The sequence below is a fragment of the Anopheles nili genome, chromosome 2 (assembly GCF_943737925.1).
Source record: "Anopheles nili chromosome 2, idAnoNiliSN_F5_01, whole genome shotgun sequence".
NCBI classification, from domain to species: domain Eukaryota; kingdom Metazoa; phylum Arthropoda; class Insecta; order Diptera; family Culicidae; genus Anopheles; species Anopheles nili.
In genome coordinates, this window is record NC_071291.1 from 50,012,338 (window position 1) to 50,029,383 (window position 17,046).

The window sequence follows — 17,046 nt, forward strand, 5'->3', positions numbered from 1 at the left end:
AGCGAAATTCCTGACTATGGAAGTAGAACTTCTATTCACATTGATTAACAAGTAGCACAATGTTTAATATCTATTATAACAAATGAGTGATGGAACATTGATTTGGAAGAAACCATTTTCAAAACCTTTTACTACTTTTCATCATTTCATTCTCCAATATTCATTTCCTTCATTCTATACATTTTCCATCTTTCATAAATTTTTGAGGAATTTATTGATTAAAACACTGGTTCTCTGTGATTACACTCGAATCTGTAGAGATGTGCGACATATCGAAATTGTTCAGTTTTGCAAAAACTTCTGCCCGTAATATCGTGCCCAGTGCCTAATCAAGACAATCTTCTCTTGGCGTAGTAGCCAGCTACGATTGTGATCCATTCCGTTAATAAGTAAGAACGCCCTCTACTTGTGAATAGGTTCATGAATAACTGCTCGATTCGTTAGGGCAAGAAGCATCTTCTTCTTGCTCTTATTCTTTAGTAGCGCAATAACCATTGTCGCCCAGAGCATATCGTGTAGGATCTTCCTCAAATATCAAGTGGTATTAAATGAAAATGTAACGTAGCAAACGTAGCAAATTGCACTTTCGATGCGTTGAATGACTCAATATTGCTTTGTTATCCTTACTTGATTGCTATGTTATCCTTAGTTGTACTTGATTTAATACGTGTTTAAACTAAAATATCAATTAGTATTACTGAATATGGAATAAAACACTTCAACATTAGTTATAGCACTTACAAAAAAAATAAAAATATTAGCTATAGCACTTATGCATTTTTTTTCTTTCTGAGTTTTAATCAAATAAATCCTTGTAGATAGAGTTTCCTTAGTAATGTGAATCGTAGTGTAAAAAAAAAATGTCTTGTTATTTATTTAAGAACAGCCTGGCCGTATTTAGATTTGGATAATTTTTTGTGAGCTGTAAGGCATTTCCTCCCAACAGCCGCAGATAGCCTTATCCCGGGCTGACTCGGTTAAAGAAAATGTCTCATGAAGCAAATTTATGGAGACTTTTGTCATGATGAAATCATTTTGGAAAATTACTAATGACAAATAGTTTGTTACGCTAGGAATTTCCATTCATTTCATGACAAACTTATGGAAATAAAAAATGTCTCAACAAATCAATCACCTAGAATCAAACAAATCGTAACGCTGTATGGGTATAAGCGGAGATGCCATTACAGCATCGTGGGTGTCAAACTTTTCTGGTTGCCAAATACTTATCACGTCTTACTTATATCCTACTGGGTATTGGAGCTTTGTTTTTACAATAAAAACATCATTTTTTAAATTCAATAATTTAACTATCATTCAAAAGCTGTCTTTGTCAAACTCGTCAATAGATATGTATAGCCGCTTCGATAAAATAGGGCTATGAAGGAAGTGAGAGAAATTAAAATTGACTACAATTTTCAAAATACAAACGATTCGTACAACTTTTGCTGAAGATTTTTTCTTTTTCAATTTCACCCTTTTTCTTTTTATATTAAAAGGTTGCGCATTATCAAACTACTTTTTGAATACATAAATACATACATGCATAAATGTATAACCGGTTATATTTTGCAAACCATTGCCTCATGATGATGGACAACGCATGATACACTAAGTTTGACACGCTTGTGATTTACTCATCAATAGATAGAATGGAATCATGCAACTGTAGTGAACATGCAATGAAAATCAAACAAGTAAAAAATTATTGCATCAATGAAACAGTCACAAATATGGATGCAGTTTAAGTGCAGATGAGAGCATAATATAAATAAAAGAAACCCGTTACAAAGAGCGTTAGTCAAGTCGCGATAGTGTAACAGGAAAGAGCAAACTCAGTTATTTAAAGGTTTAAACGTGTTGTATAACAGATAGCATTTTCAAGTTTAAATTTTTCGTTTGCGCGTATCTACGGCATCCTGCTGCTTCAGAATTGCAATGGTGAATGAAAAGGTAAGTTTCAAAAAATGATCTATTAGTAACGTGTAGAAAATGCAACTGCGACTGGTTTTTGTTCAATCGAAATGTCTGTGAACAATAATGATTTAGTTTGTTATACTCAACTCAAGTGTGTAGCCTCCATCGATGAATAGTTTACCCTTAGTTTCAGCCTCTGGAGCATAATCGGATGAATGTTTTTTTTTAATCAATTAGTTATTTGATTGTGTGGAATTAGGAGAGGAGATAGGACATTAGTTTTTTTTTGCGATAACTTACTATGATGGACCGTTAGCTGTGATTTTATGCATTTAATTTCTGTTGGGGTTTGTATATTGAAGTGAAAATAATTCAAAAAAATAAATCAATGTTTATTAGTGTTTTTGTTTTTCACTTTTGAAGGTTAAATAAATTTAAATTGAACTATTCTTATAATATTCGGATAATAGAAGAAAATAAGGCGGTATTCATTACATATTCATATAACAAGTGTTTATCTGTATAAATATAGTGTTCATTCTGGGCTTGGTAGTATTCAAAAAAAATGCAAAATAGCTTTGATTGCTATTACATAAATGATACAATTAAACATACATTTAAAGTGTAAAAGGCGAACCAGACTAACCTGCGTAAGCAATTATGTAAACCAATTCGAAAGCAGGCCAATGATATCGTACTGAATTAATCTGTCCTAATGCAGTTGGCGTCACTCCACCTTCCAAAAGATACCTATGTCAATTGTGTATGTGAGGCTAAGAGCCAATTCTTATCTATTTTTTTATTTTTCAAAGCGGCTTCAACAAAATTAAAGCGCTTGAATTCCCTTTTCTCTTAAATTCATTAGTGAAGGATCAGTATTTGTTTCGTGTTGATAAAGATAAGAACAAATCTTGTCGTCATCATTGCGCTTAGTGTGTTGGCGCATTAGGCATATTGTATTATCATACATTACTAATACTAACAAGTACCAAATTTCCAATAAATAAGTTTTGTATTTTGACATATTTTGAAATCAAGCATGTCATAATTTAGTGGATTTTATGTTAGATAGATTTGTTCAGCATAACAACAGCTTATCAGCTAATTCGATTTATTTACCTGATACATAGCAACAACCACAATACGCAATCTATTACCGTTTGATTCTTAGTTTGAAATCAATAATCTGAGAAGTCTCATCAATGAAAGGCTCAGTTTTCTTAGTGTTTTAAAAATATATAAAGCAGAGAACTGTTACAACATCGATCGTGCTTGGGATAATGTTAAAAATGATAGGAAATTACGGAGGCTAACTTAGCTGCCGTTACATTTAAAAACTGTTACTGCACAAAAACAAATTGTCGGATATTGAAGCATTTGAAAAGTATTTGCTGCTACAAAACTTCATATTCTGTATATTTTTTTTATTTTCGATTTTTGGTTAAATGTTGTTCAATTTCTTATGAAAATACTGTCCAGCACCGAAGAATGTTTAAGGATATCTCCTTCAAAATACACGACTGCTGAATCTTCTGCATATAAAAGATTCTCTTTTTTTATAGTTTTACAAGCCAAACGATTAACGAGATTATGCTTTTCATTTCTGTGTATGCCCGTAGCAAAAAACTAGATATAGTTTAACCGTTATGAATATTTATATACTCATACCATGTGCATATTTTTGATAAAAATCTCAACATACACGGAATAAAGAGCAAACGTGCTTGTAATATAAAACATACAAGACGGAAGCGAGATAAACAATGATTATTAATGATGTTTGCGGAAATAGCAGTGGAACGCATATAAACACATGTACATCAATTTCACCGATAACGTTTAAGCTCTAGCTGAGAATAGACAAGCAAGATGAATCAGAATAAAGAAGCCTTACATACCAAATAGGACTATCACATTTCCGACCGATCATACAAGCATCATTGATCGTTGCTAATTGTGTGATTTATTGTAACGTGTTGTAAAGTACAATCAAAGGCAAGGTCGATTCACGCTAACTGGATTAAACCGATTTAGATCAGTTAGCCGTAATAAAAATGTTGTTGCATATTTTATGTTTCCAATCTATGAAGGTTAATGGGACGTTGTTATAATTATTCGTCTTCTATACACTTTGAACAGTTTACATTGATAATTGATTGGATTTCTATATGCCCTTCGAAAATAAGTTAATGCATGATGAAATAATGTGGGAATAAACATCCAATGCATAAAACTATTAGATTTCTTACGATACTAGAATAAGACAGATAACTTTAATTTATTTATGGCAAAAAGATTAATTTATTTATGGCGAAATGTTGAGATTTTTTTAAAAGTTATGTTTTGGTTATCTAAAATCTACTTACAACTAATCTAAAAAAGGGTAATAAAAAAAATCATGTCTCCGGTAGGTATTCTAAATAACTTCTTTCCAACTTGTTCGTTTTTTGTTTAGATCAAAAGTACGTTTTGCGTAATAGGAGCAGGAACGGCAGGACTATGTGCAGCACGGCATGCATTGCAAGCTGGAGGAAAGGTTACTGTCTTCGAGATGGGTACACAGCTCGGTGGAACATGGGTGTTTAATGAAGAAACTGGAAAAAATGAGTACGGTATCGATGTACATTCAAGTATGTACAAAGGGCTAAAGACCAATCTACCCAAAGAGATCATGGGCTATCCGGACTTTCCTATTCCGGACCAAGAAAGCTCTTACATTCCTGCTGAAGATATGCTGAGCTTTTTCCAACAATTCGCCGAATCGTTTGGAATTTTGGAGCACATTCGATTTCGCCACTATGTAGTAAGGGTAAAACCAACTATCGACGAAAACGGATGGGAAGTAATCGTACGCGATTGTCCAAACAATACTTTATTGACATATGTGTTCGATTTTGTATTAGTGTGTAATGGACACTATCATACACCGAATATACCGAAATATCCTGGCACCGCTATTTATCAGGGTAAACAAATGCACAGTCATGATTATCGCAGTAATGAACCATTTGAAAGTACGTATGAGATTTACTATTTTATGAGATTTTACAAATTTCTCGATATATTGTATACTAACTTTGTTTATTTGATTGCATTATAGACGAAACCGTTCTTGTAATCGGTGCAGGTCCGTCTGGGATGGATATGGCGTATGAAATATCGAAAACAGCAGTCCGTGTATCCTTGAGCCATCACTTGAAAGATAAACCTCAAACTAATTTCCCTAATAATGTTACATTAAAGCCAGATGTGGTGCGTTTAACTGAAACTGGTGTTGTGTTTGCAGACGATACTAGCGAAAACTTCAGCGTAATTTGTTACGGCACTGGCTATAGGTACACATTTCCATTTTTAAGTGTTGATTGTGGCGTTACAGTTGAAGAAAATTACGTTCAACCACTGTACAAGCACTGCATTAATATCCGTTATCCAACGATGGCGTTCATTGGACTACCTTTCTATGTGTGTGCGGCACAGATGATGGATTTACAGGCACGATTTTGCATCAAATTTTTTAGTGGTTCTAAAAAGTTGCCCACACAGAAGGAGATGAGTGCTGATACGGCAGCTGAGATGGAAGAGCGTTGGAAACGTGGCTTGAAAAAACGACAAGCTCATATGATGGGTCCGGTAGAAGATCGCTACTACGACGACTTGGCACAAACCGCAGAAATTGAACCAATCAAACCAGTCATTAAGAAACTGCACAAGATAAGCGCAATGCGGTTTTCTGAAGATTTAGTGAATTTTCGAAACGATAAATTTCGCATAATTGACGATGAAACATTTCAAAAAGTAAATTAAGTCAGATATTTCACTATTTTGACAGAAAAATGGTTGGAGATTAAGCATCAATTGGAAAGGAAAAATGTAATTTATGAAACTAAATATGTAAATTGATATAGGAATAACAATAAGCACAATTGATATAGGAATAACAAAATAACAATAAAAAACATCACTAATTTATTTAAAAGCATGGACAAAACTATGACTTGTACTACTATGATTTGTACCAGGGTGACATATTTCCAAAACCGTTGCACTATTCACAGCTTTTACAAAGTACTTTATAGAAAGACTAGCTGCATATTGCTTTAAAATTCCCATCTAAATAAAGTGTCAAGATGAATTAATTTAATTTGATTTTCTACTTCACCAACTCCGTCACCACCGCATAATAAGTGTTACAAGAAAATGTATCACCAGCAACAGATGGTATCTAATCTAATACCAGAATATGCTTAAAAACGTTATAAGCGTTTGGTGCGATTCGTGAAATTTTATGTTAGTATCTTGTTCGTTGTACAGCGGCGTTTGTTTCACTTGCTTGGTTGTCTTGTTATGTAACTACGATTACCAGAAAAGACAATTTGAAATTACTCTATACGTTTTGTTTATAGATGGCTACCATGAATCTTCCTATATCTAATTACCTTCTCCTTTACGATGATTTTGTTAAATGGATGGATTAGTAATTTGAACTTGTGAAGCAGTTGGAACTAGTCAAATACGAAGGCTTCGTTATACCATGAAAGCGTTGTGGTTTGTAACGAAGCGATGTTTATTTTTTTTAATCAATAAAATTTATTAGTGCATGAGTGCATGATTTATGAATTTTTGAGCGTACACTTTTTGAACTATTTTAATCGACATTTCTGGTTAAAATTATTTTACCTTATTTTATGTCATATAAAGTATTATTAATGTATTCAAAGTTGTCCTTATCAATAATTCTAAATATATCATTTCGAAAATCTATCAAATTATCGATAAATCGTTGACTACTTTCGTTGTGCAGCTTTGTCATAACTGGAGCAATTGTCTCAAGATCAGCTGTTCTTGCTAGTTTGTTGTAATATTGGTCCTGTTCTGGACCCATCATGTGGGCATGTCGTTTTTTAAAGCCGCGCCGCAAGCGATCTTCGATTTCTTCCATCATATCTTCGAGCATTTCGTTCTGGGTCGGTAAGCTTAGCTCGCCTTTGAAATATTTCAAGCAAAATCGCACCTGCAGATCCATCATTTGAGCAGCACAGACGTAAAAGGGCAAGCCAATGAATGCCATTGTAGGATGGTTTATATTGATACAATGCTTGTAGAGTGGTTTTACGTGATTTTCATCCACATGTATTCCGCAATCTACGCCAAGAAAAGGAAAATTATATCGAAACCCTGTACAGTACAAAATTACATCGTAGGATTCTTCATGCCCGTTGGTGAATTTTGCCCCGTTTTCCGTAAACAAAGAAACGTCTGTTTGTTGATTTAGGTTTGAAGGAAACGCAAAGGTTAACAATTCCATGTGATGACTAATTGTTACACGACGAGCCTTTTTCGTTAATTCTAACGCAATGTCCATCCCGGAGGGACCAGCTCCAATCACGAGTACTGCTTTGTCTATGATAAAAAAAACACATTTTTGTAAAGCACAATGCACTAGCGTTGCATGCTTTATTAGTACTTACCTTCGTAATGATCGGCGTTCCGATAATCATGGCTGTGCAGTTGCTGTCCTTGGAAACGATTACTTCCTTTTATGCATGGTATGTTTGGAGTGTGATAATGACCGTTACATATAAATAGAAAATCGAACCTATAAAAAAGTTTCTGCTGTTCCGCGAGATTCTCCACTTCGACAATCCATTGTCCATCCTTTGTAGGATGGACTTGTATAACATGGTGCGCAAACTTGATATATCTTTTGATGTCGTAGCGGTCAGCGTAAAGTCGAATAAACGATAATATATCTTTGGAGTCTATGTATGAATTCTTTTGTGCGGGTACAGGAAAATCAGGGTATCCCATCACTTCTTTAGGCAAATTTGTTCGGAGTCCTCGATACATGCTGGTATGAATGGGAAGGCCATAACGATCTGTTCCTACGTTATCGGTATATATCCAGGTTCCTCCTATTTGGTTGTTGCGTTCGAAAATAACAACCTCTTCTCCAATTTCGAACACACGTCTAGCAGCAGCCATTCCTGCCATTCCAGCTCCTATTATACAGTACCTCATGATCACAAACTTTCTGCTAGAAATGCTTAACGAACAGAGTAATAAAATTAAAGCCGATGCAACGCTCACGCAACACTATCTAGGACTACATAGATTTAATGTTATTCGACATATTTATAGCTTCTCTTTCATAAACAAATCTTGTCGCACGAATGAGTTGACGCAATCATCATATTCATGCACTTGTGGCACATCACAGTCTCAACACAAACATGATAAGATTATAGTGGATCCTATCCTATGCTGATACAGCTGTTTAGATGCAGTTCAAGCCTAAGCCGGATGAGTTTGTATTTGTGACCGATTCGGCTAAATGAATCGTCTAATATAATAATTATAGGTTTTAGTTTCCTCTCAATTTGTCCGGTTTTGGTTCAGTAAATTAGACTAGCACTTGAAGTGGCCGGTCCAGTATGTTCGCAGTTTTTACAATTAAAATTCCTTAACGAAAAAATTTCTTCCAATTTTCACAAATTATTACATATTTAGCAGTTTTTTTCACCAGTTTTCCAAAATTCATAAATCTTCTAACCAGCAAATTACCGCAAGTCCTGTCGTAATTATGAATGATAAAACACATCACTCCTAAAGATTGAGCTAAGAATTACTGAAATTAATTAAAATTAATTTTAACTGTTTCAAAATAAAAAATGTAGACTTCCAGCATCAAGTAGTTTTACAAGAAATTTAAATATGCAAGGAGCGGTTGCACTCCTAGAACCTTAATATGTTACGATCCCAAGGGAAATTTTCTAAAGAATCGGATGAGAAATTATCAAAGCAAAGATATGATACTTTAAGGGATACCTTAACGCAACAGAAATAGAGATTAGAACCGGCGCAAATAGCGGAGCTTTTCAATAGTAACAAAAGCAATAATTCTGATAGGTTCTTTTTAGTACGGTGTGGTGTAGCTCATCATTCTGGATTTGTTTTTGTTATCAGCTGGCGAAACTATCAAACTCGATTTGTTTTAGACTAGCGAGTATCCTATCTATGGTGAGCGCAGAGGAGTAGGAGGAAGGGAAGGAGGGGGGTTAGCGTGTTCGTTGGCTAGACCAAGTGAACAAGAACCAGACGGAGATAAGATGCCTATAATGCTGAGAGGGTGAGTAAGATTAAGTTTTTTATTAAAAACATATGCTTCGCATATGAACAAATGCTTGTCGAGTTTGTTTTTGGAAAACAAAAAGAGAACCTCGTTTAGTTTTAATTTTAACTTGTTACGAAATGCAAGATTTTCTGCTTTAAAAAATGTCAGTCGGCAGAAAATTATTATTCACATTTTTGCCTAAGAAATACCAGAAGTTTTTAACAGTCCACATAATCTAACAATTTTAATCGATTCACAATTCGTTAAGTTGTAATTCATTGAAATTGCGATATTGATTGGTATATATCCGACTTGTTCTAATACTATATGAATAGTACTTTTGTTTAATACATTTTGGCAATCGGTTTAGCATTACTCTGACTTGGATCTTAGGATTCGGCACGAAAAATGTTGTGGCCTTATTAAAGGCGTAAACCTCCATAAAATCATCAAAAAGTATTGTCTGCAACATAATTTCATCCCGCTACAACTGGTTTGACTTATATAACATTGTTTAAGAGCTACTTTAATTATAACCCCAACAAATAAAAAGAAAACCAAGAAGTTTACAGCATTATGAGTTTATTCGATCATGACATATAATGTAATCAAATATAAAGCGATTACAAAATTGTTCTTTTTTTTAAAACATTTACATCACCTGGGAAACTTCTTCCTCCGTGGAAATGTACTGCACTACTTTTATCCTAATGCACAACACAACAACAATATATTGTTAGGTTATATATGTATATGTATATATATATATATATATATATATATATATATATATATATATATATATATATATATATATATATATATATATATATATATATATATATATATATATATATATATATATATATATATATATACTATATATACTATATATAGTATAGATGTATATAGTTTTTGATTTCAATTTTATTAATCATTTTTTGTTTGCCTATACTTGATATATACTATAGATGTATATAGTTTTTGATTTCAATTTTATTAATCATTTTTTGTTTGCCTAACAAATGTCTCATCATCCAATATGCGATACACATCATCGCGATAATTTTGCAAATCTTCTTTTTTTCTTATACTGCTATCAATGTGTATATTTGTCATCACTTCCGGTATTGGCTCAATTTTTGCTCGTTCCGCTAGAGATCGGTAATATGTCCTTTGATATTCTGCACCCATCATGTGAGCCTGTCTCTTCTTCAGGCCCTTACTCCATCGTTCATTCATTTCTCTTTCGTAATCATCTAACATTTCTTTTTTACTAGGCATTGGTAGACTTTTATTATAAAAGGCTACACAGAATCGCGCTTGCAAATCAAACATTAGCGAGGCGCATACATAAAACGGTAACCCTATAAATGCCATCGTTGGTCGATTAATGTTTAATAAATGTTTGTATAATGGTCGCACCCAGTTATCCTCTACTTCAATACCACAATCAGAATGAAGAAAACGAAAATTGTAACGATAACCAGTGCAGTAAAATACTATCGTTACAAAATGTTTGGAACCATTCACAAATTCAACTTCATTTGGAAGAATGCGTAAGATATCTGGCACGTGAATTACGTTCGGTGGGAAAACTATTTTTTGAAGCTTATCTGGAACATGGTGACTAAAGAAAACTGTTTTGGCTAATTTTGATACTTCCAGCGTAAGATCTGTGCCACTTGGACCAGCACCAATAATTAGAACTACTTCATCACGAAATATGTCTGGGTTACGGTACTCATGACTATGTAGTTGTTTTCCTTTAAAGCATTCGATACCTTCATAATTTGGAATTTGAGGTGTATGGTAATGTCCGTTACATACGAAAATAAAATCGAACGTTTCTGTTACTGATAAACCGTTGACCAATTGACAAACTGTAACATTCCATTTTTCCGAACCATCCGTGAAAGGCCTGACTTCTACGACCAAATGCTGAAACGCGATTTTATCGGTAACATTGTAATGTTCAGCATAATCCCGAATAAACTGCAATACCTCGTCTGAACGCACATAAGATTCATCTTGCTCCGGCATTTTGAAGCCCGGAAACCCCATAATTTCTTTTGGCAAATTCGTCCTTAGTCCCTGATACATACTAGTATGAATTGGCAATCCAAAGCGATCATTACCAATTACATCCGTATAAACCCAAGTGCCACCAATCTGATCGGTTTGCTCGTATATCGTGACATGTCCACCGGATTCTAGGATGGTTTTAGCTGCGCAAATACCAGAGATACCAGCACCAATGATGCAATAACGCTTTTGCTGCAAATCAATCGTAGAAAAAAAACATAATTGTCGTCTAAAATCGGTTCATACCCACCATAACACTGTCCATGTTTGGAGATAAAACACTTCTGGAACACTCTAACTTGACTGAACAGCTTACATCCACATCGAGAGCAACAGCCAAATAAACGAACGGTTGATGAAGTCCCGTAAATAAATTCAACAATATACGAAGCCACAACGAGAACAAAACATCTGATGTGGTCAAAACTTAACAAAATATATCTATACATGCATAAATACATAGATTTATATACATTACGTATTGGACTCTAAATTCGCTATTGCGCAATTTTAAAACAAAAAAAAATAACATTTTTTATTTTCTATTTTAGAAATCAAAATCACTAATATGTTTTTGAAGATGACCAAAGTAATGTTTTTATTGTCATGTCATGCTGCTAGAATTCTAGCAGCTGCTGTCATTCCGAACGATCCCTGTACAGATGTAATACAACTGATAAAAATGGTTTTAGTCATAATGAAAAATCAAAATATTTTCAAATAACCATAAAAATATTTAGTTGAATGTTGTAAAAACTTCTATAGTACTACTATACTTGTCCGATGTAGTAACCACGTTATTTATAGTAACGATTTATAGTTTATCCAAATAAAAAACTTTTACAACATTATAACTTATTCAATCAGTAAAAAGTATTTGGCTATAATATCTGGCGTATTTGAAAAAATGAATAAAAAGAGAGCTCTCCGATCACTTCGATTTTTTTCTGTAGATCAATCGATTCCAAACAAGAAAGCGTTTTGTGAACAATCTTATCCTACATAGGGGTTTGGGTATATTTTTCTTGTTTAGTTTTTTAAGGGGACTATCCTTCTCTACGTATCTAAATTCATATCCCCCTCACAAGCATGGCATCATTCCTTAGTGATCTTCAACGCCCACCATCATATATTTTACAACCTCTCTCGCTCTTATAACCTAACTCTCTTGTCTCACACTACTTCTGGTCGTCAAGTTATATACAAACTTCAAGCTGTATTTAATAGTCTACCGCATAATATCTTGTTAATTGTACTTTTGGGGCGCTGATCGTTTCGTTATGCGATCATTTGCTGGTCTATCTGGAGGGCCTCGAAGATGTGGGCTCTCAGTTCCATTCTAGTACTTTTGTTTTGGTCAATGACTGCCCCCCATGTTTAAAAATCCTTTTATCAATCCAATCTTTTATATCCACACCTTTCACCTCCTCCAAACTATAGCATTTTTCTTTTTTTATAAATGGCTCAAAAACAGGGACTTCTTTGGCATGAAATTTTTCATGTAGCCGTATAAAGTCAGTTCTATATTCGAGGGAGATCCTGACGAGATTAGAACGTGGGAGTATACGGGTGTTTATACCGCACTCTAGGACTTTCTGCAACAGCATCATCAGTTTTTCGCGGCAATTCACAAACTCAGCGGTCCTATCTTCGTCGCATCCGTATGATGGACCTGGATTCGCTAGAGCTACGTTACTTGCATGCATGCATACACTTTTTTTCGCTTCTATGGTCATTATTATTTATTATACTATTTTCCAGTGATAGGGTATCGTTTCACATATTCTGAACCCCCCTGATATGCAATCAGCAAGATAATATCTCTGCAATAATATATGATCACTTTAAAGTATTTCGACCAATATGTTTAAGCATACCTATCACGTCTGATTTAAATGAAATGAGGCATAAAAGTCGTTGTAAACGTATGGGGCGCAAGCAATCCTTTTTTTTTAAATATTAAAACAAATGCTCAAAATTAGATATGTTGTCAAATTTAATTAAAACTTGGGCTGTACACTTCAACTCAGTCCACACAAGGAGCAAACCATCAGCTTACCCCTTACGGGAAAGGACCCATAGAGTCCCTTAAACATTTCATGGAACCCTCATTTCATGGAATGTACAAAAATCGCTCAACGATACAAATGTTTCTTTTGATTCTTTTTAACAAGTAATATTTTAATTGTGGAGTGTATTTTCCAGTATAAAAAAATTCACACAATAAAAAGACGCCGACAAATAGTTAAGTTTTCCTTATTCCTACCTCTTCACCTCTCTTAGGTTTAAATACTAAACTACACTAAGGAATTCAATTTAGCCTCTCTCGATGTATGTTATAATCCGAAGGTGACACATATTTTGCAACGTATAAATAAATAGAAGGTTTGGCACCAATTAAGTAAGAGTACTTTTTTATTCTTTGTGTTGAGTTTAAAAGGTGATTTCAATAAATTCAAAGGATGTGGAAATCAAAAATGTGTGTAGTATTTAGAGTAAGGAATTAGAATTTGGATAATAGAGAGTTATGATTAAGAACACAGAATGGCGTTTTCAATGGGAGTAGCAATACGAGTGTAAAGTAGAGAAGGGAAAATTGTGATGAAATAAGATAAAGATAAAGTGATTGGTAAGAAAATGGAAGAAGGAAAACCCAAAAAAAAACAGCCTATAGGGGAATGAATAGTTGAAATTTGCTCATTGAGATTGGGTTATCGGGAAAGAATGAAGATGTATTGAGCTGGTGGACAACATGTAAGGTTTTTAAAAACTAAATTTAACGTCAGTTCTAATAAGAAGAAGGATGAAGGCTCCAAGGGGTGTTTCGAATGGCGAAAATATAGTATAGACAGGTAACAGGTAAAAAATTAGTTAGAAAAATCAAGTTAGCAAAAACAAGTTGATTGTACGACAGCGAAAGTAATAGAAATTGTTGTTATGAAAAAGCCAGGCAAGATAGGATTTGATAGATAGGAAGATAGAAAAGATTCGTTAAAGGAGTCCAAGATAATTCGAAAAGGTGAGGTATAGCAAATTGTATAACCAGTTTTAAGATCGAGAGAGAAGGATCAAAACAGAATAAATGAATATAGAAATCGAAGGAAAACATAATTTTCGGATCTTCTTATTAGGCCAGACAGCAAAAGTGAATAAGACATTAATTAATATTAAGAATAAATTTAACAATTTCATTTAAAAGTAGCATATTTTTTCGGAATCATTTTTCTTACAACTATTTGTGTTTTTTTTTGTGCGATTCTTTTGATTGCGATAAGGAAATAGTTTTGTTGAAAGCAAGTTTCGATGAGGTGGAAAAACTCCACATTCTTGATATCATTCTACAAATGATACCTTACTTGCTTTGACACTTTTGTAACACAAATGAGTATTATTTTTTAAAGATTCTTCTTAATGTAAAAAATGAAAAAAAAAACATATAAATAGTATAAACAAGAAAATTATACTTAGCAAACCACATTTTCAATGCCTGGTATTGCACGTATGTGTTATTGTTTGTGCAATCACTAGAAGATGTACGGAATCAAGTTTATTGTTTGTGCGTATTTTTTTGTTGGAACAAGTTTACTATCAACGATAATTACAATTTTGTATAGCAGAATATGGAAGTAATAATGCATAAATCATGTAATAATTGTTTTTTGAACACCATTAATATATTAGCCCATGTTGTTACATTACACATGCACTCTTTTGCATTTTCATAGAACAATAAAAAAGAATAACCAGATTTTACATGAATCCCGATGTGAATATTCATTACATACATTTCTAAATGTGAATGTCAGTGTACATCAGTATAAATTTCATTTCTACACCTTTCTTTTCAATGAACCTTTTCCTACTATAAATCATCCATAACTTCTGACACAACATTTTATTTGAATGAAAGAGGTTTCTCAAAATATAAAACCGAGAAATGCGATTTACTTATAATTTATATCAAATATATCAAAATAACAGGCATTTGCAATAACGGTATGTGAAGTGGAAAGTCGGAGATCACCTGAAACTTTTTTAATCGATTCGACTATCCAAACATACATCTAAATTACAATAAGTATATTTCTAGATTAAATCTTCAGCTGATTAAAATTCATGTTGGAACTTATGTGTAACAATAGTAAAAATGTTCTTTTAACACAATATTTCCAAGGTGCGCCCATGTCCTCAATGAACAACGGAGTGTCTTTGGTGGCTTTGATGGCCAATAAACTATTATGGGATGAAAATATGCATTAAAAATATTTGTTCATCTTACTTGATAATTGATTTTTATGTGGTTTCCATCCAGTATGATCATGAGGAATACATTTAAAATTTAGTTATAACAAACGAACAAAAAAAGCCACAATTTAACGCATAATTTCAATACAGCATCACTGACTCATGATATCTGATGAACACTAAGCAGCACTAGTTTAAAGTGGGTTTTATTCGGAGGGAATCACAAGATGGAAGATTTCGTAATATGCTATACCCATATGCACAAGATACATATAACAAATATTAATCTCGATATTATCTCTCCTTAACCGTAGCGAGAAGATAACGAGTAAATATTTGAACGTGGTAATTAAATAACTATGTATTTATAGCCAAACTTTAATTTTCCAAGCAACAAAATGTAGTAGTACTTCATATCTTTGTACATTATTGATGTAATTTAGTCAAATTTGAACTCGCAATTTTTTTATGATGCATACAAATGTGTAGCTGCTACATGCATACAAACTTATACCTGTTGTCTAATAAATATGAATAATGCACTCACGAGCTTGTGAGTATAACCCATCAAAAATCTAAAAACAATTTAAACTATTTGACAAATTTTAAACAAATTCAAAAAACAAAAATAATAGCTAAAGTTAACTAAAACCATAAGAGTCGAATTTCATCACAACAACCCTATAGTTTTTGTAGAGTTAGTTTTTCGATATAATATGATTCTCTTGGTATAGGTCAGCAATATTAAAACAAATTTTATCCACGACACCCTATACTTGATAAAGAATGTATTTCATGCTCACTACATCTTACATTTTGTCTAAACTGCTAGCGGTAGAATATCAGTGCATTGCTAGCATTCAAATGTGTAGATAACCATAAGAATGCTCATATTACAACTACATCAAACAAACTGAGGTCGGCTATAGGATGCAAACACGATTCATATCAGATCTGCAAATAAGTTTGTGGAAAAAATATTTATATCAGAATACTGTGGGTTTGTTGTCTTTGATATCAAGATCAATAAATTCAATGTTTAGTTTGTTTTTAATATTATTAGTTATGAATGCATTGTGTGTCGGATTTCAATGTATCTATTTGTTAATAGAATGTGCTATTTTATCTATGTATTACTGAATAGACTGCATTTGAGGATGCTCATTTTCTACACTTATATAATAGTACAAGGTATCGATTCAAAACTCTCGATAATTTCAGGATATAAATACTGGAAATTTGGTATTTAACTACTGTGTTTGCTATGGGAATTTTTCAGTCATTATCATCAGTACTGAGTAATTGGTTCATGATTGTGTATACCATTGTTAGTGTACATGATAATTAATTCAAAATGGTTAACTTATATTGCACTATCATAAGCATGTTGTCTCTTCCCAGCCTCGAAATGTTACATGTTTGTTTAAACTGGTACAAAATAGCTAATTGGCAAACACATGTAACAAACATGATTTTTAAATTACATAATTTGTATTTGATACCTTAATAAAATACGGACGGACACGAAAACCTCACATAAAATGAAGATTTATAAAAATTTGAAATAAACATTTTCAACTTTTCTACACAAACAACTATGCAAATCAAATGAGTTCAAAGATGAAGAACTATTATTGACGAACTACCGAAATGCATCTACAGATGCTTCTGCAAATTTAACTTAATTT

General features: G+C 33.2%; 3 protein-coding genes across 3 annotated transcripts; 1 reads left to right on the forward strand and 2 right to left on the reverse strand.

Moving 5' to 3' along the window:
- The first annotated feature begins 1,938 nt into the window (after nt 1-1,938).
- LOC128720990 (senecionine N-oxygenase-like) lies at nt 1,939-5,722 on the forward strand. Its single transcript, XM_053814690.1, has 3 exons — nt 1,939-1,953; nt 4,373-4,931; nt 5,018-5,722. The coding sequence occupies exons 1-3, from the start codon at nt 1,939-1,941 to the stop codon at nt 5,719-5,721; spliced, it is 1,278 nt and encodes a 425-aa protein (XP_053670665.1). The 3' UTR covers nt 5,722.
- An 873-nt stretch (nt 5,723-6,595) lies between these two features.
- Nucleotides 6,596-7,935, reverse strand: LOC128725182 (senecionine N-oxygenase-like). The gene is made up of 2 exons (XM_053818909.1): nt 7,386-7,935; nt 6,596-7,317 (listed from the first exon to the last, which is right to left on the reverse strand). The coding sequence occupies exons 1-2, from the start codon at nt 7,933-7,935 to the stop codon at nt 6,596-6,598; spliced, it is 1,272 nt and encodes a 423-aa protein (XP_053674884.1).
- A 2,085-nt stretch (nt 7,936-10,020) lies between these two features.
- Nucleotides 10,021-11,437, reverse strand: LOC128725193 (senecionine N-oxygenase-like). Its single transcript, XM_053818920.1, has 2 exons — nt 11,430-11,437; nt 10,021-11,342 (listed from the first exon to the last, which is right to left on the reverse strand). The coding sequence occupies exons 1-2, from the start codon at nt 11,435-11,437 to the stop codon at nt 10,028-10,030; spliced, it is 1,323 nt and encodes a 440-aa protein (XP_053674895.1). The 3' UTR covers nt 10,021-10,027.
- Nucleotides 11,438-17,046: the final 5,609 nt, after the last annotated feature.